We start from the raw sequence: 24,702 nt of genomic DNA, 5'->3' as shown, positions 1-24,702 counted from the left end.
TTCTGTATTCCACACCCCATTAATTTTTCACGACATCTAGCGGCTGCATTCTCCAACTCTAAGATATTCCCTCGGTGTTCTATCCCCTGCGTCAGTTCCTCCTCTGCCACTCTTAAAGCAGAGTATAATTTCTGCATCTCTAATTTAATTTTCTTTTGATAAAATAAACCGAAACGTAATACTTCACCCCTGAAACAGGCCTTAAAATTATCCCATATAATTGATACGTGAGCAGATTGTCTGTTATGATCAAAGAATTCCTTGATCCAGCCCAACATATGGTCTTTAAAGTTGTTATTTAAGCAAAGTTTCCGATCAAAAGAGAAGGTTCTGGGTTTAGGATTAGACCCAGACACTGGCACTTCTAGAACAATAGGGGCATGGTCCGAAAAAATCCTAGGGAATATTTGAACCGAAGCCCCTGCTAGAGAGCCAATAGATAAAAAAAAAAATAGTCCAACCACACCAGTTTTTTGTGGGGGAAGGAGTAAAACGTATACCCCGGATCTGTAGGATGTAAGTTACCCCATGCATCTACCAACCCATGATCGTTTATCAAATTGTAAAGAGCCTTAAAGACCCGTGGTTTACGGCCTTTATATCCTTGTAGACCGTCTTGCAGCTCCCGAGTGGTTAAATTTATATTTATATCCCCACATGCAATCAGCGGGGTTGGCCATGAAGCAAGTTCTAAATTCAGATCCTCCAAAATTGCACCCTCATCTACATTGGACCCATAAATAGTACAAACTGTATATTTGCTGCTTTCACAGCCACATTCGGCTATAGCCCAACGGCCGAATGTGTGTGCTAGATAGCGACCGGATACCTGCAGAGTAGGTTTGGCTAATATCACCACTCCACGTATCATTGATGATTGCTGAGAAGCTACAGCGAGTGAAAACCCTAGCTCCCTTAGGATATGCCGTTTACTCCAAGGTATATGCATCTCCTGGAGGCACACCAAGTCCGGTTGAGTAATTCGAAGTTCAGCGGCTACCCTCTTCCTTTTATTAAAATTATTGAGACCTGAGACATTCAATGAACATATTTTAATCAGTTTAAAAGCCATTATCTAACCATAAGCAAACTAATAATGACAGCCCTGCTAAATAAGTTGCCTTAGCGTAGAGCAAGCAAAAGATCTGAAACTGTTTCACTACTTTATTAATATTCTTCGTCTTTGTTGCTGTGGATTTTACCCCCTTTTTACCCTAGGTGCCCCCCAGATGCTCTTCTCCCCACCCCCCCTTTAACGAGGCTTTAGGACCCGTGGTCCTGCAGATGCAAAGCTTCCGTGCATCCCCCCTGCCTTTGCTCACAAATCAAATCCCTCCAGCCAGGGGAGAGGGAAATCCCTCCTCCGCGACCGGAGAGAAAACCAAATACAAATAATTTATGAAATATATAAAGGGTAGAAGGAACAAGAGTAACACAATCTCCTATGACAATGATACCCCCTAAAAGATTACCAAGCTCTTGCTAATAATTCCTGAATGGAGTTCAAAAATTCTTTAGCAGACCCTTCATTGATGAAAAAACGAGTACGCTCCTGATAAATCACTTTTAACTTTGCCAGATTCATTAAATATTCTTGAGCCCCTTTAGCTTGAAATTGTATAACAAGCTGCCGGAACTGCCAACGATTCTCTATAGTATATCGGCAAAAATCTGGCCTTACAAAGAATTCAAAATCCTTACCGGGTCTTTTTTTATCAGGTCGCGCTAACTGAAAAACCTCCTCTCAAGCCAGAAAGCTGTTAAAAGAGATTAAAAAAGCTCTAGGTTTATTCTCAGCCTGGCCTGCTCGAAAGCGAATGTTAAAAGGAAACCTATGAGCTCGTTCAATCTCCCTATCCCAATCCCACCTAGTAAGTTCAGGGAAGGCACTTTGAACAGTTCCACTATAAACTTGTGCGGGTCATGCCCCTCCTTTCCTTCCGGAATCTGCAAGACTCTCAAATTGTTCCTGCGTGCCCGATTCTCAATGTCAGCCATTTTCCATTGGGTATCATCCTTAATAGTACGCAGTGATTAAGTCAGTGCCTTCTGCTGCGCCAGTTCATCCTCTAGATTAGAGATTCGCATTTCTGTTCGTGAAATCTCGAGGTGAAGTCTGCATGAGATTTATCAAGCCGCCGCACCAAATTTTGAAGTTTACGGCACAGGTTTTGAACCCTCTGGCTCTCCTCACGGGTCTCATCCCGGTGGGACATGATCGATTGGTATATTAAAGATAGTGAGATATCTTCACCCGGATCAGCAGGCGGGTTCAAGCTTTCCACAGCCCCCTTACCGTCGTCAGGTCAGGTCTCTTTCGTACAGTATGGGGACTGCCACCTACAAAGTCGCCAGAGTCCTCCAAACAGATACTACTGTGATCACTACCACCGGCCACATTCAGTTGTTCAGAGTCTTGTAACACCAAGTCCTCACAATATGACATAGATTGCTCTGACAAAGAAAAAAAGTCCCCCGATTCTGCATCTTGTCGGTGTGTTACGTTGTCAGTTTGTGGATTTACAGCCGGTAAATTAACTGACTGATTGCTACCACTTGAATCAAAATCTATACCTGCTGTTATCTGACTGATACTGCTTATACCAGCGGGGCCCTGAGAGTCAACACCAGTTTGTAGTGAGGCCACATCGCTGTCATTTGCTTGAGATCTGACAGTTTCTAAAATGTTTTCCTCCCACACTGCCAAGTTAGGAATAATGTCCATTCCTTCCATATTCAATGCGGCCCCGATATCTAATGAATCCGAAACTCCTTCAGAAGTGTGCATTGCTTTTTTCCCCTTCCGTTTGTCTTTAACTGAAGAAAAAATTGACGGAATGATTTTATTATCTCCCCCGTCCCCTTTAACTCTCACGGCGTTAAAGTCACTTTTGGTGCTCTTTTTTTTTTTTTTAAACTTTCTTTATTGGCATTTATAGATAGTATAAGACACGGGCACAGGCGATATCGCCATTATCACATAGGTATACATTTCAAGTGCACCCGTGCACAGTCCATACAATCGTGCAGCCTTCAGGCCCCTCAAGCCGTTCGTCGCTGTCCTGAGTGGGGCTGCAGATGTGTGCCCGGGTCCAGCCTCTGGGTGCACCCTACTGGAGCGCGCCATAATCGCCTCGCCGCAGGGGTGCCATGCAGTAGGACTACACCCCCTGTGAGGGGCGTCGCAGGGGCTATAGAAGTGCAGCCATTAAGTAACCATGAACTAACTGGGGGCGGAGAAACCGGGGAAAGGGAGGGTGCACTGTGTCGCCTTTCGGGAGTACTGGGAGCTGCGCGCTCATATGCTGGACCATCGTGTGGGAAAGGACCGGGGTAATCGCGCACGCGGAGGTGAGGAAGGGGCAGGGGGGGCGGGAGCATCCAAAATGGCCTATGAGGACTCTGGTCGTGGGGCCTGGGTGGACAACCTCTGCGAGACCCCAGGAGCTTGGCCTGCCTGTGCACTACCCGGGGTGGACTCCGGTGTTGCGGGCGCCCCCAGGGGGTCTATCAGTCTCGGGTGCGCCGCAGCCTCTGTTTCCTGCGTGAATGTGTGCATTAACATGGCCCAGGACATTGAGATTGGGTGTTTGCGCATCCCACGGGCTTCCTCCGTTCTGAGTGTGGTTTCCTCCGCTCTACCCCACTTCCTGACAGCCCCCACCCATGCCGCTAGAGGGGGCCCTCCCGGCGCCTTCCAATGCATGGCAATGCATCGTTTAGCGAGGATCAAGATGAGGAAGGCAAACCTCCTCTCCACTTTCTGCTGCTTATGCCGGTCATGAATTCCCAGCGCGCACGCCTCCCATGTGTCCATGTCCCGGAATCCTGTGACCGTTTTTAGGGTAGCGTGAATCGTGTGCCAGTAACTGTAGAGTGTCGGACAGTCCCAAAACATGTGCCTGAACGAAGCAGCAGGCTCCAGGCATCTAGGGCATCCAAATACCCCGTCGGGGAAATATTTCTGCAACTTTTCTGGGGTTAGATACGCCCTATGCAGGATATGTAACTGAATGTTCTTAAACCGGTAGTTACGGGACACTTTCTTGGTATATTCCAAAGCCCTTGTCCACTCCCTATCGTGCAGAGGCCTTTGAAAGTCATCTTCCCAGTGTTCTCTAAGGGTCGCCAACGTAGGGCTCCGCAGGGCCCTCACCGCTTTATATATCCACGTGACTAGATGGCGGCCGGGCCCCATCTGCAGCATCGCATGGATGACCGGGTGTGTAGGGGGCTCCGCTTCAATCCCTCCCCATTGCCTCCGGCAATCCAATAGAAGCTGCCTATGCCGCAGGAATTGGCCCCCAGGGAGCTCGAAGTCCCCGACCAGTGCCTCGAAGGGTTGCAGGCTCTCCCCAGAGGACAACATCCCCACCTCTGTGATCGCGTAATCCGTCCACACTCGCATCATTTGCTCCGTGTAGTACGCCCGACCCCTAGGTAGCCCCACCAACGGCAACAGCGGGGAGTACAGGGGAATACCCCGGCTGAGTCGATGAACACGCGCCAAGCAGGCACGCGCCGTCATGACTTGGAGGGGCCGGGATGCCGGCGGTGCTGCGCCCGGCAGCAACATACGGTGGACCGCGGGGGTCGGAATCCGCCCCGTCTCCGTGCACAACTCCTCTTGCGCCCTGCCTGCCGTCCAACGCGACACCCATTGTAGTTGGGCAGCGAGGAAATACGCCTCGAATGAGGGAGCCGCCAACCCACCCTGATCAAGGGGCAGCTGCAGTTTTGCCAGGGCTATCCGCCGGCGGCCGTTGCCCCAGATAAGGGTCCCGAGCAGGGTATCCAATTCCCGGAACAGGGATCTCGGGGGTACCACCGGGAGATTGGAGAAGAGATAGAGCAGGCGCGGCACCAGGATCATCTTCGCAACGGCTATCTTTGTCACTTTTGGTGCTCTTAACCGGATTTCCCATGGTCTTATCTCTCACCTCCGTATCGCCATCGACGTTTTCACCTTCTTGAACTCGTAGTCTCCCACGCGTTCCCTTCGGTGGCATTGCCGTCGGAGAAACAGCTCTTCCTCCACGCTCGCTAGGCTGTCCCCAGGTGAAGTCAATCACCGCGCTCCACAGCCCGAGTGTAGCGAACGCCCACCGGCTCCGCCGACAGTGCTGCCGTCCCGCTGCGAGGGCATAGAAAGTTTCCAGCATCGGGCGTCAGCAGGTATGTAGCGGGACTGAAGCACGTAAGCCGTCTGTGGAAATCCGTGAATAGAAAAGAGTCAGTCGAAAAAATTAAGAAGTTCAAAAGAGCGGCAGACAGGGTTTTTCCTTGTTAACACAGGTTATACGTCGCCATCACCCTTCTCCCTTCAGACTTTTGCGAGGTCAGGCAGGAGCGGTCAGCTCACATGTCCACTCGCGCGGATGCCATCTTGCCTCTCCCTCAAACCAATTCCTTGTTTTCACAAGATGCTTTGATTGCTTTCTGGAGACACATGTCTGCAGATGTTACATCCGCAAAGTCGGATAGGTGTTCCGTGCCAGGACAGCCAATGTCCGTGATTCAGTTGGTATACTCCTATGCCCCTGCAGCAGGATTGCATCTGGTGTCCTGCGATAGATGGGGGTGTGTCAAAAGATAGTCATCCAGGTTGGTGCATCCCGGTGTGTATCCTATGGTCATTTGATATTTCTGAGCTGGTGAGACCAGTTCTTTACCAGCAGCGAATCGAAGTCGACCAGCTTGTGATCTGTCAGTACTTTGAACGGGTGACCTTAGAGGTACAGGTGGAAATGGTTGAAAAGCCATTTGATAGTGAGAGCCTCTTTCTCTATGTGACTGTATCGCTTCTCGGGTTCTGTGAGAGCCCTGCTGGTGCTGAGATCTGCGATCAGGTTGTCAATAGTTGGGGTAATGTGCCGCTCTCTCATGATTTCCCTGTTAGGTAGCTGCATGTCGACAGAGATGCAGATCCCCCCCTGGCTGCTTTGGCTTGCTTGCAACTACCATGGGTGAGACCCAAGGGGTCGGACCGATCACCTTCTCAATCATTCCAGCATCTTCCAGATTCTGCAGGTCGCTTTCGACTGCGAGGTCCAGGCAGAATAGAACACGCCTGTGGCGTAGGGCTACTGACTTTACTGATGTCTTGATGTGGAGAGACATTGGGAACCATTTTAGGGCGAGAAGAGGTGAGAGAAATCCTGCAGGATCTTCTCCTGGCCTCCATCATCCACTGAGAGGCAAAGGTGATGAGCTTGAGTTTCTGGCTATTCGACAGCCTATGAGGGTCTCTAAGCCTTCTGAGGCGACAAAGAATTTTGTTTCGAGGGTCTTCCCATCATATGAAATGGCACTGTCAAACACCCCATCGAGCTGAAGGGAGGGGTCACCCCCTATGCCATGGTGGGTAGCATGGGGGGCATGGATGCAGTACTAGGTATTGCATCTTGCTGGTGATGTTCACTGACATGCCTGTGTCGATTAGGGCAGTAACTTGCATGTCACTGATTGTGATCCAGCACATCTGTCAGGTGTGTTGATGGTTGTCATTGTAGCCTAGCACACACGAGTGGAGAAATATCTCCTCATCATCTTTGTCAAACATGCGATCGGGTGGGTTTAGTGGCATCCTGTTTGCATCCTTGGGGTTGTCGCTGTGTGTGATGGCATGCACATCTTGTCATCGTGGGGCACCATGCCCTCGCTGTCCTGGCTCTCTGTGTCCACCCGTGCAGACTTTGATAAAGGTGTTGAGTCTTTGACAGTCAGAGCAGATCTAGCCCCTGGTTTGCCATTCAGACAGGGGATGCGTGGCAAACCAGCAGTATCCATATTGTCTTGGAGTCTAATGAGCCTAATCCCAGGCCAGGTGGCCAGGAAGGTACTGCTGAGATGGCTGCAACGACCTCAGTTTGGATCGTCCTGTGTGGTCAGCTTCCAGCTTCACTGACAGTTTGTGAACACCATCTCCATTTGCTCAGCTCAGTCATTTGAGAGTTTATGAGAGCGGGCGAGGGTGAGTATATAGTTGAGGCATGCCAGCTCAGTGGAGCATCTGGCGCCTCAGGTTGGCCAATCTGCAGTCGTGGATGAGTAGGGCCTGAACCTCCTTTTGGGCATCATCATCGATGCAATAACTCATGAGTTCCTGCAGCCTGGTGTAGAAGTTATCAAAAGACTCCAGTTCCTGTTGGCGGGCTTGCCGCAGCTTAAAGCCAGGGTTCATTTGCACAGCCAAGTAGGGATTGAGGGCTGTGATGGAGGCATTATAGTCTGCATCGCCGCCAGCGTTGGTTGGTTGAGGAAGAGCTTGAAAATCTCTTCCCCCTTATAGTGAAGAAGGCGGTACTGATTTGTTCCTTCATCAGATTCTTTGGTGACCTTAAAATAGTTGTTTAAGCGCTACACCCATATGTGCCATCTTGGCGCTGCCATAGCAGGATCACTCAGTTCGCTGAAATGAGTGTTCAGGCTGGAGGCGCCACCTACCGAGTGCATGTACAGAGTCTGTTGTGTCCAGGGTTGGCTGCGCCGGGCAGAAGGGTACTCGCTGCCAGTTGGTTGGCATGGACACTCATGGCGTGGGTTCACACAGGTGTGCTGGTGGTTTGAACTGGGCTGCACTGGCAGAGATGGTCTGGGCGGTAGTGCGGGAGTAGGCACACCAGAGTAAAACCATAGTGCTAAAAGAATCACTGGGCGAACGGGGCTCCTTCCATCCAAGATGGATGCTGCAAGGCCGTGAAAGAACCGCACAGCATGCTGCCAGGGCAGGTGGCGTACAGAGTGTAGTGTGCTGACACTGGAGCAGGGTGCAACCCCCTTCGATCTTGGGAAGAGGGCGCTGATGGCTGAGGCACTTGTGGCTGTGGGTGAAGCAGTGCAAGTTTCTTGGCACAGTCTGAAGGGCGGTTGGTGTGCACTTGTGCAGAGGCAGGTGACACTTGCCGCACTCGTTGAAGGGGCAGCCGGGTTAGCCTGCTCATAGCCAATGTGCTGGGAGAAGCACTTAGCGTGTCTTGCGTGCTGCAAATAACAATGACATGTGACCCAGTTTAATGATTCAAACTACGGAGGCGCATTTATGTGCCAGGCTCCGTCAACTGCTTTATTGTAATCTCCATGACCCAACACCCGGGGTCCAGTAGTGGCTGGTGTGGGGGTGGAGTGGTGAGTCGGCGGACGATGGTGAGGGGGGGGAAAACAGACAATGTACATAAATAAAACAAATACAAAGAACTTACCTGCTGCCCGACGCTCTTTTCTGTGTCCTCACTGCTGCAGGCTCTGGATGTGGTCTCCTTCCTCCCGGAGCTCTCCTCGGCTGACTCGGGTGGAAAGGGAAGGACTTCCGCCCTAGTACAACCGAAATCAGCCAGTCCTGGAGCTGATTGGCTGGAGCAGGCTAACCCAGCACTCATTTTGAAGCAGGGAGCCTGCGGCTGCAATCCCTTGGATGTTCCTCAGCCTTGGGATTGCAGGCTCTAAGTGCGCAGGTCATATTGGTCGGCTGTAGGCAGCCGGCCAATCTGACCTGCGCATTGGCAGGGGGCTGCATTACTAGTGCAATAGCACTGATCAGCCCGCAACCTGCCATCATGCTGTAACAGCGTGAGCATTGTACACATTAATCATATGGTATTTAATACAATTTTGTTAATGTGTGTGTCTTCTGCACTCGTAGCAGGCGGGGCGACGCTCCTCCGCCATAATGAAGGAGCCGCTGCTACCAGGGTCAGGATACGTGGATGTGTGTTCGCCTGTGTGGCGTCACGGGGCATGCCTGTTGATGTATTACAAACAGATATGCTTGTGATCCTTCCACAAGTGCATGTGAAATCCCTGATAGGACCTGCGCAGGCTACGCTAGGAAAGGGTGTATTCAATGTGCAGGGTCCCAGGTTCGAACCCCTTGAGGCCGATTCTTTAGCACTGGCTGATGCAGTGATTCCTACCAAGTGAATAGAAAAGTTACCTTGAGGAGTGATTATGGTAAATGTGCTGTAGGAAAAAAACATGTTTACTAACCCAAAAGCAAGTGTTGACAAGGCCAATAGGTCTCGACTTTGTGACCTATTGGCTTTGCCAATGGTTGTTAGCATGTTGTACAGCAGCCCATTCCTGGCAAAGCCAATGGGTCTTGCCTTTTGGCTTGCCCATGCTGTTTTGTGATTAGGTTCACTATTGACAAAAAGAAAAAATGGTTATTGCAGATGCTGAACAGAATCAGGAAAAAAAGTGTTTTGATATGTACATGAGCTTGCATCACCATATATGCATAATTAATGATGTGGCCTCAGTGAGCAGGAGAGGGTGGGGGAGCAAAAGGGGATTTAAAAAAAAAAGCTAAGCAGAATGCGGATGGATAGGCAGCAACAGATTAGCAGGGGTGGGATAGCAACACAGAGAGCACAGGAATGTGAAATGGAAGCAGCACACAAGGGAGGGGAGAGGGGGGGGGGGAGAGAGAGAGAGAGAGAGAGAGAGAGAGAGAGAGAGAGAGAGAGAATACATGCACTCCTATGTAGTGTTAAAAGGAAAAAAAGTAGTTCCCCGAATCTAAACAGTGGAACAAAACAAGGCATCCAAACAAAAGGATGGTAAAGAAACTATACTCCGGGGCAGGGACAAACACAAGAGGAGGTAAACCACTGAAGAAGCAAGCTAATGAGACTGACAGGAAAGCCAAGCATTGATAAGCACTGTGCAGACCCAAATTCCAGCCCTCAGCATTGGTCTGGTGCACAGTAGGTCATTCAACTAAGCTGTCTGTAGGCAGACTTACAAGCATGTCCTGTACATAATGAGTCTTTTTATCCATATGGGAAGTAGTCTACCATAGCTTTCATGAGTATTATAGCCCAGCTTTGGGTTTGAAAAAAATATATATGAAAGCGGGTCCTAGAAATTGTAATTGTTGTTATACGGTCACTACTGCAAGTCACCAGTAGGACGTCTATCCAGCGACTCTTAAATGCCTATCAACCCCTTGCACAAACCTACCATAGTTTACGCAGATGCCCGCCTTCCGCTCATGCTGTGAAGTGTTAACAGGGCAGACTGCCAGCCATTTAGTTATCAGCTTCTAAAATATACGATAAAAATGTGCTGACTGCGACGAGAATAATTAGACAAGGTAATGAGGAAAACTGTCGCTGGTAATGACGAAGCTGCAGAAATATCAGAGTTTCGCCCCCGGAGGACTGGTCGGGGTGCAACACGGAATATTCATTTATCACAGCTTTTAAACGCCTTCCTGCCGTTCAGCGACCAGAATACAAAACATTTTTTCTCGTGTTTTCAAAATTAAATTCATATTCCACGCTGCTATGAATATTATTAAGAGAAGAATTGATACTGACTGGGAGATTTGTTTCATGAATTACTTTCATTCATGCCTGTGAGTTCTTTTTTATTTGAAGCTGCGGTGGATGAGAAAGGCTTCAGTACTACAGCAGCTGTCTATACAGAGGGCCGGCTGAATAGCTGGTGCAATGGTGGCCTAAGGACAAGGCAGCAAAGAAATGGCAGCAAAGAAATTAGTATTGTATCAGACACGGTTTTTAGGGAAACTGAGGCCATAAATATTTACTAAATTATTGGAAAATAATGCTGTACTTGGAAAGGCCTTGCCAGGCCACCGCAATAAATACAATAACATATTTTTTCATGTTTTAGCTGGTTTGTCCAATCATAGAGATGGAACCAACTATGTAGTCTTGGTCCTCGCCAAAGGAACAGCTTTGTCTGAATAGTAGCCCACATCCGCATCGCACAAAAAAGGAAGAAAGCCGGACTTGGTTGGGTTTTCTTGGACCTCCTTTAAGTGCGGCCAGAGTCCTTGGAGACTGTTAGTTCGGAAGCTACACAAGCATCCGTTTACAGTGCCAGCACTGTAGGGAGGCCCGCACAGCAAACAGAATTCCCTTTTACGAACCCCTGCCCCCTGCAGGCGGGGGTAACAAAATGATACTTTGACAAATTTGGCCTAAGACTTTGCAAGGGGCTTCCTATCATTTGCCCTCAACAAATTTGAAGCACTAGTCATTTGATACCTCGAGAGGCAGAAAGTTCGAAGTTGAGTGCTTTTTCTTAACCGCCTACATTACACTTGACCCACGGCTTGTGCTCAATTCACTGTCACTAGAAATCTTAGTCTGTCAGTGCCTGAGTAGGTATAGATGGGCATTGGAGGGGGACTGGTCATTGTGAGCGTGTAGGACTTGTGATCCTTAACTGCCCGTACCATCCTAAACAAACGCTGCCTTCCATGGCCTGTGGAGCTTTTAATACCTGAAAACGGAATTCATCTCTGCATAGCCCCCAGATACAAGCCGGAAACTCGCTCTATGCAGGAATTTCCAGCACACCATGTGTTCACCGTGTGAAACCAGCATTTCACCAATGAAGAGTGCTGATATCGTGTGACACACTGTAGCACCAATTAAGTTGGCAACCGTACTTCTTTTTCAAGTCCAGAGAACTGTAAACAAATAATTTCCAGTGCTCACACTCTGGTACCTCTCACAAGTACGAAATTCATGCAGCTGCCATGAAGGAGATTATTCTGTCTACGATACTGTACTGGACCCATAGTCAATCAATGAAGGTGGTAGGCAGTGAAGCTCTTGGTGGCCATTGGACATTTGGTTACAGGACATTGTTAAGGCAGTGCCACCAAAAACCTTAGAGGGAGCATTATCATTGCGCCATGGTGTAGGCTGGAAGGCCTTGAGAGGGATAGTGCTTGAGAGTGACTCAAAACTACTGATCAGTCTGCAGAACATGTAAGCACTTTGGTAGCTGCCTCTCTCTAGTGTCTGTCAGTGTGAGTTACTACTTATTATAACTCTACTGAAAACCTATCACGCAAGGGTTGTTCTAGTGGCAAAGGCAGCAGTGGTGGCTGCTACTTAACGGCGGTGGGGGAGTGGCTCATGGGGGGTAGGAGAGGGAGGGGGTAAGGAAGGAAAAAAAACTTTTTTAAACCACTTACCTGCAAGCCAGCCGCCACTTCTCGGTCCTCTTCGGCTCTTCGGTTGACTGCAGAACTCCAGGGGTAGGTAGCACACAGGCTCCCCTAGCCAGTCGCGGCAATGCATTAGAGCAGCATTGTGGTTCAGCTCTCGGAGAGGGACTGGGAGACTGTGCATGTTCTCTACCCATGCGCTGTACAATACAGCCTGGTGGAGGACATGCAAAGTTCACATGACTGTTTGGACGGCCCAAAACGTCCGGCAAAACGGCCATGCACACTTATCAGAGTGCTCACCCGTCCTCCCCCTGCTCCTCTGTGACATGCCAGCCTCGCCCCTCACCTAACCAGCTGAGCCATGACAGACAGTTCACAGAGCAGTGGGGCGATGCTCCTCCGCCTTAGCAGAGGAGCCGCCCCTGAAAGGCAGGCAAAGAACAAGCATTGGTTAAGCCAAAAGGTCTCGTAATTGATATGTTTAGGCTTTGCCAATGGTTTTTTAGTGATGCTGCAATGTTCTGCAGCATGGGTAAAAAAGAATTTTAAAAAAGTCTGTTTTTTTATTTTTATGTACCGATCCAAGTTGGAGAAAAAAATTAGTGCAGGTGTGTTTTTTAAGCAGGAAGGAGGAACAAGGGGATGGGGGAAACAACATGGAGCCAAACGGGGGCGCAGGAGCAACAAGGGGGCTGGCGCAGGTAGGGAAAAGTAACACAGGGAGTGTGAGTATGGGGAATCAACATGGAGGGCACGTGTGGGGGAAGCAACGCGAAGGATGCATGTGAGGGCAGAGAGCAGCAAACCGGTGAGAGAGCAAGAGAGAAAACAATGTGGCATTGGGGAGAAAGGCACACAGATGAAGAAGCAACATGGGGAGAAGTGTAAAAGGGCAAGTGTATAACAGCGAAGGTTTGGGGAGAAGCTTGTGGGCAAGAGAGGGAGAGGAAGGCATTGCACAGGGGAAGAGAAGCACATTAGGGAGACAATTGGAAAAAACATGCGCTCTTGTGTATGTATACTTACTCCGTTGTACTTATTTATAAACCATGCTCCATCCACACTGGTATTGTCGCCCTTATCCTAGTTCAAAATCTAGTTCTAGAAGGAAGACAAGACATTTCCACAAAGACTATAAAACTGACCTCATGTGAGTAGGTTAACCTTTCTTCTTGCTCCCTGTTGGTACTACTAAAGCATATATGAATCGGCTTCCAGTGCATCAGTGTCCATTAATCAATATGTTTCTGCGCACATTATCGCCCTTTGTGGGTCTTCTGGATCACTTCCTGTTATTTCTATGCACACGGCTGTCAATGAGGGTCAGTTGTGCATTGTGTGTCAGCTGCTGCTACGATCATGGTGAATACCACTGACACATATGAAAACTGTAGATGTCTGATTCTGATATAACAGAACTATGCCATAAATGTAGTAGTCCAACTAAGAAGCTGGTATGGGCACTCACAGCTCCTTTCAGCAGGCACTGCCTGCTCTCACTGACTGGACTGTGCATGTAGAAACCAGGAAGCGATCATAAAGACTGTGAGAGACCAGGGAAGGGCAGCAGGATGAGCAAAAACATGTAGTTCTACAGGACGTACGTGAGTTTGCGCCTAATCCATATATGTCTCACTCTTGTCAACAGTTGTGAGTAAAAAGTTGCGATGATCCTCCTGTGGGTAACTGTGACCAGTTTCCTGGCATATGGGGATTGGAGCAATAAATACCCAGCAACAGCAGCATCGATTGTGTGTGTGTATATATATGTATGTATATATATATATATATATATATATATATATATATATATAATCACAAACACACACGTTGCTCCTGCCCGAGTCCTTGGCCCGACGGTGTAAGCCAACGATAGTATAACACACAATGTCCAGAATTTCTGATGGATACATCTGCCAGTGGATTCCTCACCTTGTGAATATCCCCTGCGCCAGCAATATTCGGAAACTTTTGTAGTAGTCCACGCCGATGAGGCCGAAGACGACGTCACAGAGACACGGCTCTGCTTGCGACTCCGCTGACGTCACCGGCTCCATAAGACCACCTCGTCGGCGTGATGACGTCAGTTCCTTTTTTATCGCGCCGTCTACTCTAACGGTTTTCGGGACTCTCTCTGTAGCTGTATTTGATACTTTGTTTTCTGCTGGTATCTCTTTCTCTCTTCTTGTCTTCAGCTGAAAATGACGACGAAGAAGTCTGGTTTCAAGCCTTGCCGAGAGTGCGGTAAGCACATGTCAATAACGGATCCGCATGAAGACTGCGTATGGTGTCTTTCATCGGACCACGATGTGGATGGATGTTGTTCCTGTCGCAAAATGAGCTCAAAGGCTCTAAAGGAGAGGGAAGCCAAATTGTTCATCGCCAGGATGTCGAAGTCGACTTCGGAACATGCTTCTAAGTCCAATAAAAAGAAGAGGCATGGATCTCGACATCGCTCGGATAGGGAAACGGCTCCAAGATCGACCTCGCCCTCCCGACGCCGTAAGGACTTTGTGTCTCCTTCACCTGTTCCTGATTCTCCTCTTGGCCTGTCGTCACTTGTGGCTTCAATGGAGCATTCTCCGGCTCCGGAACCAGCTCCATCTCCGACGCCAGCTCCATCCCTGGCTCCGGCTTCGTCTCCTGTTCCGATTGAGGAGCTTCCAGCTCCGGGTGAGCCTTCGGCTCCGCAGATTCCACCATCGGCGCAGGTCGGCCCGAGTCCGGTGATGCCTGAGCCATATCCATCGTTTCCAGACCCAGGTCAGGATCCGACGCATTATCTTAATGCTATGTATGGGGTCTTCTCCAGAGCCTTGTACCCCTCTGGTGCACCTTCGGGTCCTATGGGTCCTATGGCCTTCAGTTTGGGGGTTCCCTAAGCTTATCCTCAGGCTCCCTTCATGCCATTTTTTCCGGCGACGCCGTCTTGGCATCTACCGGCGCCGAGGACATCGACGCCGCTTCCTTCTTCACCGGCGCCGACTCGACCTCGTTCGACGCCGGCTGTTCCTTTGGATCCGCGCTCGACGCCGGCTCCTGCTGTGAGGATCAGATCTAGGAGGGAGGCCCAAAAGGTACTGGAGGAACAGAGGTACCTGATGGAGGAAGTAGAAGAAGGTGAGCTGATGGAGTCGGATGATTTGTTTGATGAATTGAAGGAGGCTAGTGGCCAGGATTTGTTGCCTGAATGGGAGATTACCCCTCCTGCTGATGCTCCTTCAAAGGATGTGGCTTCATACCACGCTGTTATTAAGAAGGCGGCTGAACTTCTAGATCTGCAGTTGCCATCTGCAGAGTTTAAGCCTAACATCCTGACAGAGGTTCTACACTCTCCTTCCTCTGCATCAGAGCCTTTGCTCCCTTTTAATGACGCCATTATAGAACCTGTAATGGAAGTATGGCGTAAGCCCTTCTCTGCTCCTGCAGTTTCTAAGGTAATTGCTAGGAGGTATAGGGCAGCTCCAGGGGACCCAGACTTTTTAACATCTCATCCTTCTCCGGAGAGTCTGGTGGTTCAGGCTGCCTGTTCCAGAAAATCTACAGGTGCTTTTCCCTAAGTCCCGAGTAACAGGGATTGCGAAGAAATTAGACCAGTCTACTAAGAAGGTCTTCTCTCCTGCCAGTATGGCCTTAAAATCGACTAATGCCACCTGTCTTTTGGGCCAGTATATCCATGCTCTTATGGATTCAGCAAAGCAATTGGCCCCCAAAACTCTCAGAAGAGGATAGGATGAACTTTAATGAGGTCCTGTCGGATACCCAAGCAGCTGCACGTCAGGTAATCCAAAGCGGTTTGGATACAGCTGATTCGGTCGCAAGGATCATGGGTTCTTCTGTTGCCACGAGGAGGAGTGCGTGGCTCAAATCTTCCGAGTTCTCCCCTGATGTGCAGGCAACGCTCCTGGAATTGCCTTTTGATGGCTCTGGACTTTTTGGCAAAAAAGCGGATGCTGCGCTTGAAAGATTGAAGGAGAGTAAGGCCACGGCTAAATCTTTGGGCCTTCAAACTCAGCCTAGGGGTTTGTTCAGGAGATACAGGGGCTTTGGAAGGTCTCCTTTCGTTCATACAGACAGCCCCAGCAGCAGCAGCAACAGCAGAACACTCTGTATAAGAGCTACAGAGGCAGAGTCAGAGGTCGCACTCGAGTTCGACAGCTCTCCTCCTCCTCCTCTTCCTCCTCCTCAGCCCCTCCCTCCACTGCAAAGCAGCCCTAGATCCACCATTCTGGATCATGCTGGTCCTGTGGGGGGCTGGCTTACCAATTTTCTACAAGATTGGGAATCGGTTACTACAGATCTTTGGGTTCTAGATCTTGTAGAAAATGGTTACGCCCTTCCCTTTCGGGAATTCCCTCCAAATTGCCCTCCTTGCCAAGGTGCTTGCTCGGAGGACCACCTTCTTCTCCTGCAGGAGGAAGTCCTGACATTACTAAAAGAAAGGTGTGATAGAGGTGGTTCCAGAGCAGGAAAGGGGTCAGGGATGCTACTCCCAGTATTTCCTGATTCCGAAAAAGGACGGCAGATTGCTTCCAATATTGGACCTCAGGATCTTGAATCTTTTTCTGAAGCAAGAGAAGTTCAAGATGCTTACCCTTGCGCAGGTTCTTCAAGCGCTGCATCAGGAGGACTGGATGGTGTCGATCAATTTGCAGGATGCGTATTTCCACATCCCCATCCTGAAGTCGCACAGGAAGTATCTCCGGTTTACGGTAGGGTCACAACATTATCAGTTTGTGGTCCTTCCGTTTGGTCTTACTACTGCACCTCGAGTCTTTACGAAGGTGATGGCAGTGGTGGCAGCCCATCTCAGAAGGTCGGGGATTTCAGTTTTCCCCTATCTGGCTGATCAAAGCGGAGTCGCCAGAAAAGGTGCTTCATCATCTGCAGGTTACAACTCAGCTGTTGTACAAATTGGGTTTTTCGATAAACGTGCCCAAATCTCACCTTGTGCCCTCTCAGCGCAACCTGTTCATAGGGGCGGACACTACTGTGTGTCGGGCATTCCCACCTCCACAAAGGATTCTCGACATACAGGAAATGATTCCCTTGTTTTACAATGGAGCGGTCGTTCCAGTCCTGAAGGTCCTTCGCCTGCTCGGTCTGTTTGCTTCCGGCATTCTGTTGGTCAACCATGCACGCTGGCACATGAGGGCGCTCCAGTGGTGCCTCCGCAGGCAGTGGTATCAGCACAAAGGAGATCTCAGGGAGTCTGTGAGGATCTCCAGAGAAGCTGAAGCGGATCTGTCTTGGTGGAGCGTGAAGGGCAATCTGTCTCAAGGAAAGCCCTTCCATCTACCTCCATCGGTGGCCACAGTGATAACGGATGCTTCCACGTTAGGGTGGGGTGCTCATCTGGGGGATCTGGAGATCAAGGGTCTTTGGTCTCCAGAGGAAAGGTTGCTTCACATCAACCTTCTGGAATTACGGGCGATACATTTGGCACTCAAGGCCTTCCTCCCTTCCCTTCGCGGTCAGTCGGTTCAAGTCCTGACGGACAACACTACCGCGATGTGGTATGTCAACAAACAGGCAGGAGTGGGGTCGCTGTGTCTCTGCAGAGAGGCTCTGTGTCTCTGGTCCTGGGCTCAAGATCAGCAGATTTGTCTAATGGCAAATTATTTGGCTGGGGTTCTGAACGTGCGTGCAGACAGTCTCAGTCGGCAGTTCTCTGCCGACCACGAGTGGAGACTACATGCGGAGGTGGTTCGTCACGTCTTCCGGACGTGGGGAACTCCTCGGGTGGACCTGTTTGCCACTCGCGAGAATGCTCACTGACCGTCATTTTGCATTCTCCAGTATCCGATGCAGGGAGCATTGGGGGACGCGCTTCAGTTGAGATGGGACTCACATCTCCTTTACGCATTTCTTCCCTAACCCTTGATTCCTTGGGTTCTGAGGAAGATTCGCCAAGACCGTGCCCAAGTCATATTGATCGCCCCGGATTGGCCAAGAAGGGTGTGGTATACAGATCTTCTCCACCTCTCCTTGTGCCCTCTGCTCCGTCTCCCTCTGAGGGCAGACCTACTCTCGCAGTCGCAGGGGCAGGTTCTACACCCCCACCTCCAGAGCTTACACCTTCATGCCTGGAGATTGAATGGGGCAACCTGAATTCTTTTTCTCTCCCGCAAGATGTGGTAGATGTAATTTTGTCTGCCAGACGTCATTCCACCAAATCTATCTATTCCTATAGATTGTCTAAATTTGTGCTCTGGTGTGGGGAGAAATCTATTGATCCTTTGAGGGCTCGTTTATCTGACATTCTTCAGTTTGCCCTTTCTCTTGCTCAGCAAGGTTTTGCTGTAGCCACTGTAAAGGGATATCTTTCAGCCTTGTCGGCATTCCTTTGTTTGCCGGATCAACCATCATTGTTCAAATCGCCTATTGTTTTACGATTTCTAAAGGGTCTTACAAACAAGTTTCCTCCTACTCCTTTTATTGTGCCTCAATGGGACTTAAATCTTGTCTTAACTTATCTGATGGGTTCTCCCTTCGAGCCCTTACACAAGTGTCCCTTGAGACTATTGTCTTTCAAACCGGTTTTTCTCATTGGGATCACCTCGGCAAGGAGGGTAAGTGAGCTTCAAGCTCTGAGTTCAAAACCCCCGTTCTTGACCATTCATGCTGAAAGAATGGTTCTCAGGACCAGGGCTGCTTTTCTGCCTAAGGTGGTAGCTCCTTTCCATCTGGGGCAGTCCATTACCCTTCCTACCTTCTATCCTCCCCCTCACCCTTCCAAGGAGGAGGAGCGGCTTGGACCCTAAGAGGGCGGTGAGCTTCTACCTTGATAGGACTAAAGACTTTTGAGTGGATGACCAGCTCTTCGTGGGCTTTGTTGGCTGCAGGAAAGGCAGAGCGGTGCACAAGCGCACCCTTTCCAGATGGATTGTGATTGATTGATTGATTGGGGTACTTATAGAGCGCAACTATCACCCTACGGGCATCTTGGCGCTTGCATTGGGAACCCGTCCTGGTTTTTCCCTGTAAGATAACCCGTACTGGGTATCCCCAAGGTGAAAGCCAGGCATCCCGCCGCGGGGGGCCGTTGTGGAGATTAAGCAGGCTTGTTGCCCAGAGCTGCATAGTGTGAACTCATGCTTAGAGTGGGCACCGAAGCGAGAATTATCGAGTCCGTGGACAATTGGGTTCTGGACCCTGCCGCGTCGGGAATCGAACCCAGGTCCCGGGCCTGATCTCTGCTTCAGGGTATGCCTCCTCTAACCAGTGAGCTACACTTCTCCACCATTGTCTTGTGCATCAAGAGATGCTACTCTTTGGCCGGTAAGGAACCTCCAGAGGGTTTAAGAGCTCATTCTACTAGAGCTAAATCTTCCACGTCTGCTTTGTCTAGAGGTGTTCCTGTGGAGGACATTTGTAGGGCGGCAACTTGGACCTCCCTCCACACGTTCGCGGAACATTACTGCTTGGATTCCGAGGTGAGGAGGGACGGACATTTTGCTTGTTCCGTCCTTCAGGACTTTCTGGTATGGAAGGGTGGACACCCTCCTCCGGGAGTGGGACTGCTGTGGGAATCTTTTCACAAGGTGAGGAATCCACTGGCAGATGTATCCATCAGAAGTTACTTACCTTCGGTAACGCTTTTTCTGGTGGATATAGTATCTACCTGTGGATTCCTCAATGACCCACCCGCCTCCCCGTTGTCTACCCTTGTATACCTACAATTCTAATGATGATGTTTCAAAATGTATTTGTTACTGTCAAAGGCATTGTGTTATTTATTTTGCCTTCCTTTTTATTCTTCACACTGTGTGTGTTGCAATTGTATATTATGTACTGTGTATACTGTGTATATATTGCTGTCAGTCCGTCTGTGTGCCTCGAAGGCACGGAAAAAAGGGCAGAACTGACGTCATCACGCCGACGAGGTCTTCTTATGGAGCCGGTGACGTCAGCGGAGTCGCGAGCAGAGCCGCGTCTCTGTGACGTCGTCTTCGACCTCATCGGCGTGGACTGCTACAAAAGTTTCCGAATGTTGCTGGCGCAGGGGATATTCACAAGGTGAGGAATCCACAGGCAGATACTGTATCCACCAGAAAAAGCGTTACTGAAGGTAAGTAATTTGTTAGATACGCACGCTCAAGAAATGCCGGTTGCAGAATTTATTGTATAGAATAAATCCTGCAACCGGCATTTCCTGAGCATGCGTATCATTCTGGACATTGTGTATACATATCACGATATTTCCCAACAGTAATCCATTCTCCTTGGACAGATGGCCATGGACTCCGATATTGTTTGTGCAAAGTTCTTTATTACTCGCAACAAGTCTATAGACTGTCTCTAGCTAGGACATCATTCCAGACCCCATACACATGTATGAGCTTTGGGCTGTGCCCCTTTTTCCTTTTGTTGGCACTATGACAACCCTTAGAGTATGGGGTGATCTCAGTAGAAGTCTAGTGGGTAGTAAGTAACTGCTCACCCTAGATCAATGCAGAGTCTGCTACAGAAGTATGTAGATGAAGCCTGGGCGGCCTTAGCTGGGCTCTTTTCTACTTCCTCTCACTACCTTTTCTGTTATTAGAGCGCTGCAGGACACACCTGTGGTGCATACATTTCTTTCTCAACCATTATGAACGTGTTAAACTCCGCGTTCTCTTCAGGACATCAAATAATAGCATTGCACTAGCTCACAATGAATACTTTTCAGGATTAAGCTAGAAAGGTTTACCCACAGATTTAGCGGTTTGTTTTCTATTGTTGGTTTGTGTATTGAGTGTAACATGACCGTGGGAACCTTGTTTCATGTTCAGTGAGTTTTAAAGTATGGATAATGAAATGCATGGCGAATAAACTACATTTGAAAAAAAGTCCACGGTAACAAAAAACACAAAAATGTAGATTTGTTTTCATCAAGCATAGTGCTGAACTTCATTTAAAAAAAGTGTGATCTTAGCTGGAACCCCTCAGTGTGTTCCCTCTCTGCTGTTTGTCTTAGGAAGGCAGGCACCCACCCCCGAAGTATTGTTCAGCTTCCATGAAATACATAATTCCATTCTGAGTCAGGCTGGGTATTGCCCTTTGTGGTGTCTAATAAGCAACATAAGGTAGGAAATCAAAGGGAGCATAAACATAGGGATTTAGGATCGTTGCCCTAAGTAGGTGCGGCATACTTCCAAAGTACTCCTAAAATCCAAGAGGAGGTCTGAAATAGTACTACAACATTAAGTCAGAGACAAATCTTTGTGAATCAGACCAGATTCATCTTTACTAGAACAAATCGCAATACCTTACTTTTCCGACAGCGAATTTGCCATCATCTCTTCACCTTTAGCCTATCTATAGCAAAGCTCATCCTTCCACCAATAACTTAGAACAAGTTGATATTTAGGGTCAGTTGGGACCGAGGTGGATTTGCATTGGTCCCTCCACACCGCAGCATGGATGCATTGTCGGTCGGTGCCATCTGCTGACAGGTTAAAGCTACCTGGGCATTCTGTCATAGACAGAAGACAGTAGCCACTCCTCCCCCCTTTGTGATAGTTTCCATCCACTTATATGCTGGGGGTCCACCTCTCTCGTGCTTTTCCCCCTCTTAGCTCTGAATGTAATTACCCAACCAGATATTATTTCAAGGCTGTTCTTGCCCCAGGGACCATGGTGTTTTTAAAATGGCAAGGGGCTAATGTATGTTGATGACCGAAGATAGCACTAAGGCGATTTTACCGCCATTTAGGGCATTAAGATCATAGTTTTGCACCCATTACATAGTCATTCTGAGGTCCTGCCAGAATGAGGCCTAACCTGTATGACTCGTGTTTTTCCAAGAATCCCTATGTGTTTGCCCTCTTTTGCAGGAAAAATGTTGCCAGGATTTTCGGACAAATGTATTTGAAGATACCTGGGGATATGCAGAAAACTCAGAATCACGATTCATGCGGAAATGGGAGTTTTACTCAGAATGAGTGGCTAAAAGGCACATTTTTTTTTTTGCCTCTACTTTCTTTGCTTTGAGACCGATTCCCACGCATCAAAGACATGGTGGATGGAAGTAGCTCAGATCAGATGGAACTAAATAACTACGTAACTAAGTAACAAAAATAAAATAATATTTCACATGCAAAACTATCCATCAGTCTGAGACCAGAGATGATGATAGGGAGACAACTGTTCTACTTGATATGAAAATCTGAAATCAGCAGAGAACCAAATTATGAGACAGGGTTGACTAAATTATACTACAAGGAAATGCAGATTATGCACGTAAAATTCCACATTTTGTGACAGAATTATTTCACTATTCTGTCATTTTTACCCATGTTCACACATGGTAACATTGTCTGAGCAAAAAGTTCTCCTCATTAATATCCGTTTATCACTTAAATTTAGCAACCAACAACAGAAAGGTGACCAGTTAACCTTTACACGGTTGTTAAAATCTGCAAATAGTGCAAGAGATTACGGGTTATGTGGCAAGTCCATAACAATGCAGAAAATGCGGCGGTTACAAAATTGCATAATTCCAATGGCCCTGACCATTAGAAACCCTCACTTCACTCTTCTGGTCTTATAGTCCTTTCTGGTTACCCGAAGCTATGTATGCGAGATGCCTATTTGTTCTCCCCTTCGAAGATCTTAAATTGAATCTAGTCACAATGATGTATATTCAAGGTTGAGTAATCTTTCATGGAAGTCTGTCTGTGTTAAAAAAAATCTCTTTTTCCAACATTTGTCTGCGCTTGTGGTGGTGTCTTGCTGAGGGACCTTGGATTTTAATAGCAGAGAGAGCGTATGGTGGGTAAGAATGGAGCTATATGTTAGGATGACTCAATCTGTGCCATTGATCATTCGCCTTGATACAATGTAAGTCTACATAACTAAATTAACCATGCGGACTTGACTAATCAGTCTTGTGATCTCTTGCAGCTCTTCCCGTGCAGAAGGATCGTACCGTGCTGAAGGGGGATGACGTCCTCCTGCAATGCGATCTAAGCTCCAACCTGGCCAAGGCTCAATGGCTGGTAAATGAAACCATGCCCCTGGAAGATATCGGGGGGCGCTTCAGAGTGGGCGTTGATGGACTTCTGATCACTGACACCTTACCGGAGCACAGCGGGGATTACAGCTGCTATGCTGAAGAGAATTCCCTGCGTTCCTTGGTGGCAGTGTACTCCCTTAATGTGCTATTGGAGCTGCCAAAGGAGAAAGTAGACGTTGTGGAACCCACAGTGCCATTTGTTTTGCCGACGGCTGCGTCTCAGGCCACCCATAAAATGGAGTTTGTCTACATTTCTGTTATTGTCATCCTCGGTGGCCTGTGCTTTGTTCTAATCATTGTTTTATTGTATGTTTCCTGCCAAAATAATCGAAAAGGCAAGTACGGCATGAGAAACTCGAGGCATTCAAATGTTGAACTGCAGACTGTGTCATCCAACTTCAAGGAGAAGTCTGCAGATGACATGAACAACTACACTGATGGTTGCCTGCAGATTATACCTGGTGAGGCCCCGACAGCTTCCCCGAACAAGGACATGCCACCCCCTCCACCTCTGCCTCCGCCCCTCCCCTCGGAATCCACCAACGGGATGCCTACCCTACCCAGCATGCTGCGGAAAATGAACGGCAACAGCTACATGCTGCTGCGGCAGAACGAGGAGGCCACCTCGCCTCTCTACAGCTCCTTCACCGAGGAGCTCAGCAAGATCCTGGAGAAGAGGAAGCACACGCAGCTGGTGGAGAAGCTGGACGAGAGCTCAGTGTAAAGAGACCATGGAAACACACAGGCCCAAGGATGGCCAGGACAGTTCCAAGCTACCTCATTGAATGGAAAATCGTCTCACATTGAGACCGATTTGTGAATTCACTTTATATTGTACAGATTTGTTTTTAACTAACAGCTTATTCAGAGATTTCAGTAAAAATATATTTAAATTTTAATATATTTATATTAAGAGGAAAACAACAGTAACAGTGAACTCTGTGTTTAATACACCCAGCATTTGTCGCCTTCACCTCCCTGCCACTTTTGTCGGTGACCACAAAGGAACCCCAATTTTTCTAAGCCCCGAACTCCACACTGAACGTGAAAGGAAAGAAAATGAACGAACGAGACTGGCCACGACCTGGATCCAGGAGGATCTGTGCATATCACATTCTTGGATGCTTCTGCCCAACAAATTAGAAGGTAAGCAGCTAACAGAAAAGTACACAATTATATATATATGTATATTTAAACTTTAATGTGAAGTGAATGTTTTTAAATAGTTCACCGTAATTCTTATTTGGGTGTCTGGAGAGGTTTATGAGGATTAGCTGAGAGATACAACTCACAAGTTGCGGTGCTGCAAATTTGGAGAAAAGATGAACTGTGTCGAAGAGTGAACTCAGTTCTGGCCTGTGGCAACATTTCTGATGTTGGAGAGATGGTATGGTAGTAATTCTCATTAGAAGTGTTTAATGGAAACGTACACATACAGAAACAGGTTAGGCAGGTTGGGCTGGCTGGTAGCCATGCACCTCCTCTGAGCCATGCATGCTAACCACTTCACCCTCCTCTTTCCATCTGCTTGGACACAAGGTGCGGTACCTGAGCAGTGACCATAGTTTCAGTTAGCCCTGACTTTTTCTTTCCTCACTGGGATCAGCGAACCTGAAACCACTTGTGGTTCCCCTTGTGGAAATTAAAATTCACCAGTTATGTACGGTTCCTCCTTGACTAGGGATTCATTCAGAGTTTTAATTGATAGGAGCACCATCATATATTGGCGGTGCTCCCACCATGCCAAATTAAGAGCTTCCCTGCCACTTAGAAT

At 48.4% G+C, this 24,702-nt stretch overlaps 1 protein-coding gene across 3 annotated transcripts in view; it reads left to right on the top strand.

Moving 5' to 3' along the window:
- Nucleotides 1-24,702, top strand: part of SEMA4G (semaphorin 4G) — a 714,949-nt gene that overhangs the window by 653,979 nt on the left and 36,268 nt on the right. For all 3 annotated transcript variants that reach the window (XM_085606513.1, XM_085606512.1, XM_085606511.1), the window contains exon 15: nt 22,817-24,074. In XM_085606513.1, coding sequence (XP_085462639.1) covers nt 22,817-23,652 — 836 coding nt within the window. In that variant the 3' untranslated portion in view covers nt 23,653-24,074. The remainder of the gene's footprint in view (nt 1-22,816; nt 24,075-24,702) is intronic.

Source organism: Triturus cristatus, chromosome 1_2 (genome assembly GCF_964204655.1).
Source record: "Triturus cristatus chromosome 1_2, aTriCri1.1, whole genome shotgun sequence".
NCBI classification, from domain to species: Eukaryota; Metazoa; Chordata; class Amphibia; order Caudata; family Salamandridae; genus Triturus; species Triturus cristatus.
The sequence above is the reverse complement of the archived record's forward strand: the minus strand, read 5'-3'. Positions and strand labels throughout refer to the sequence as shown.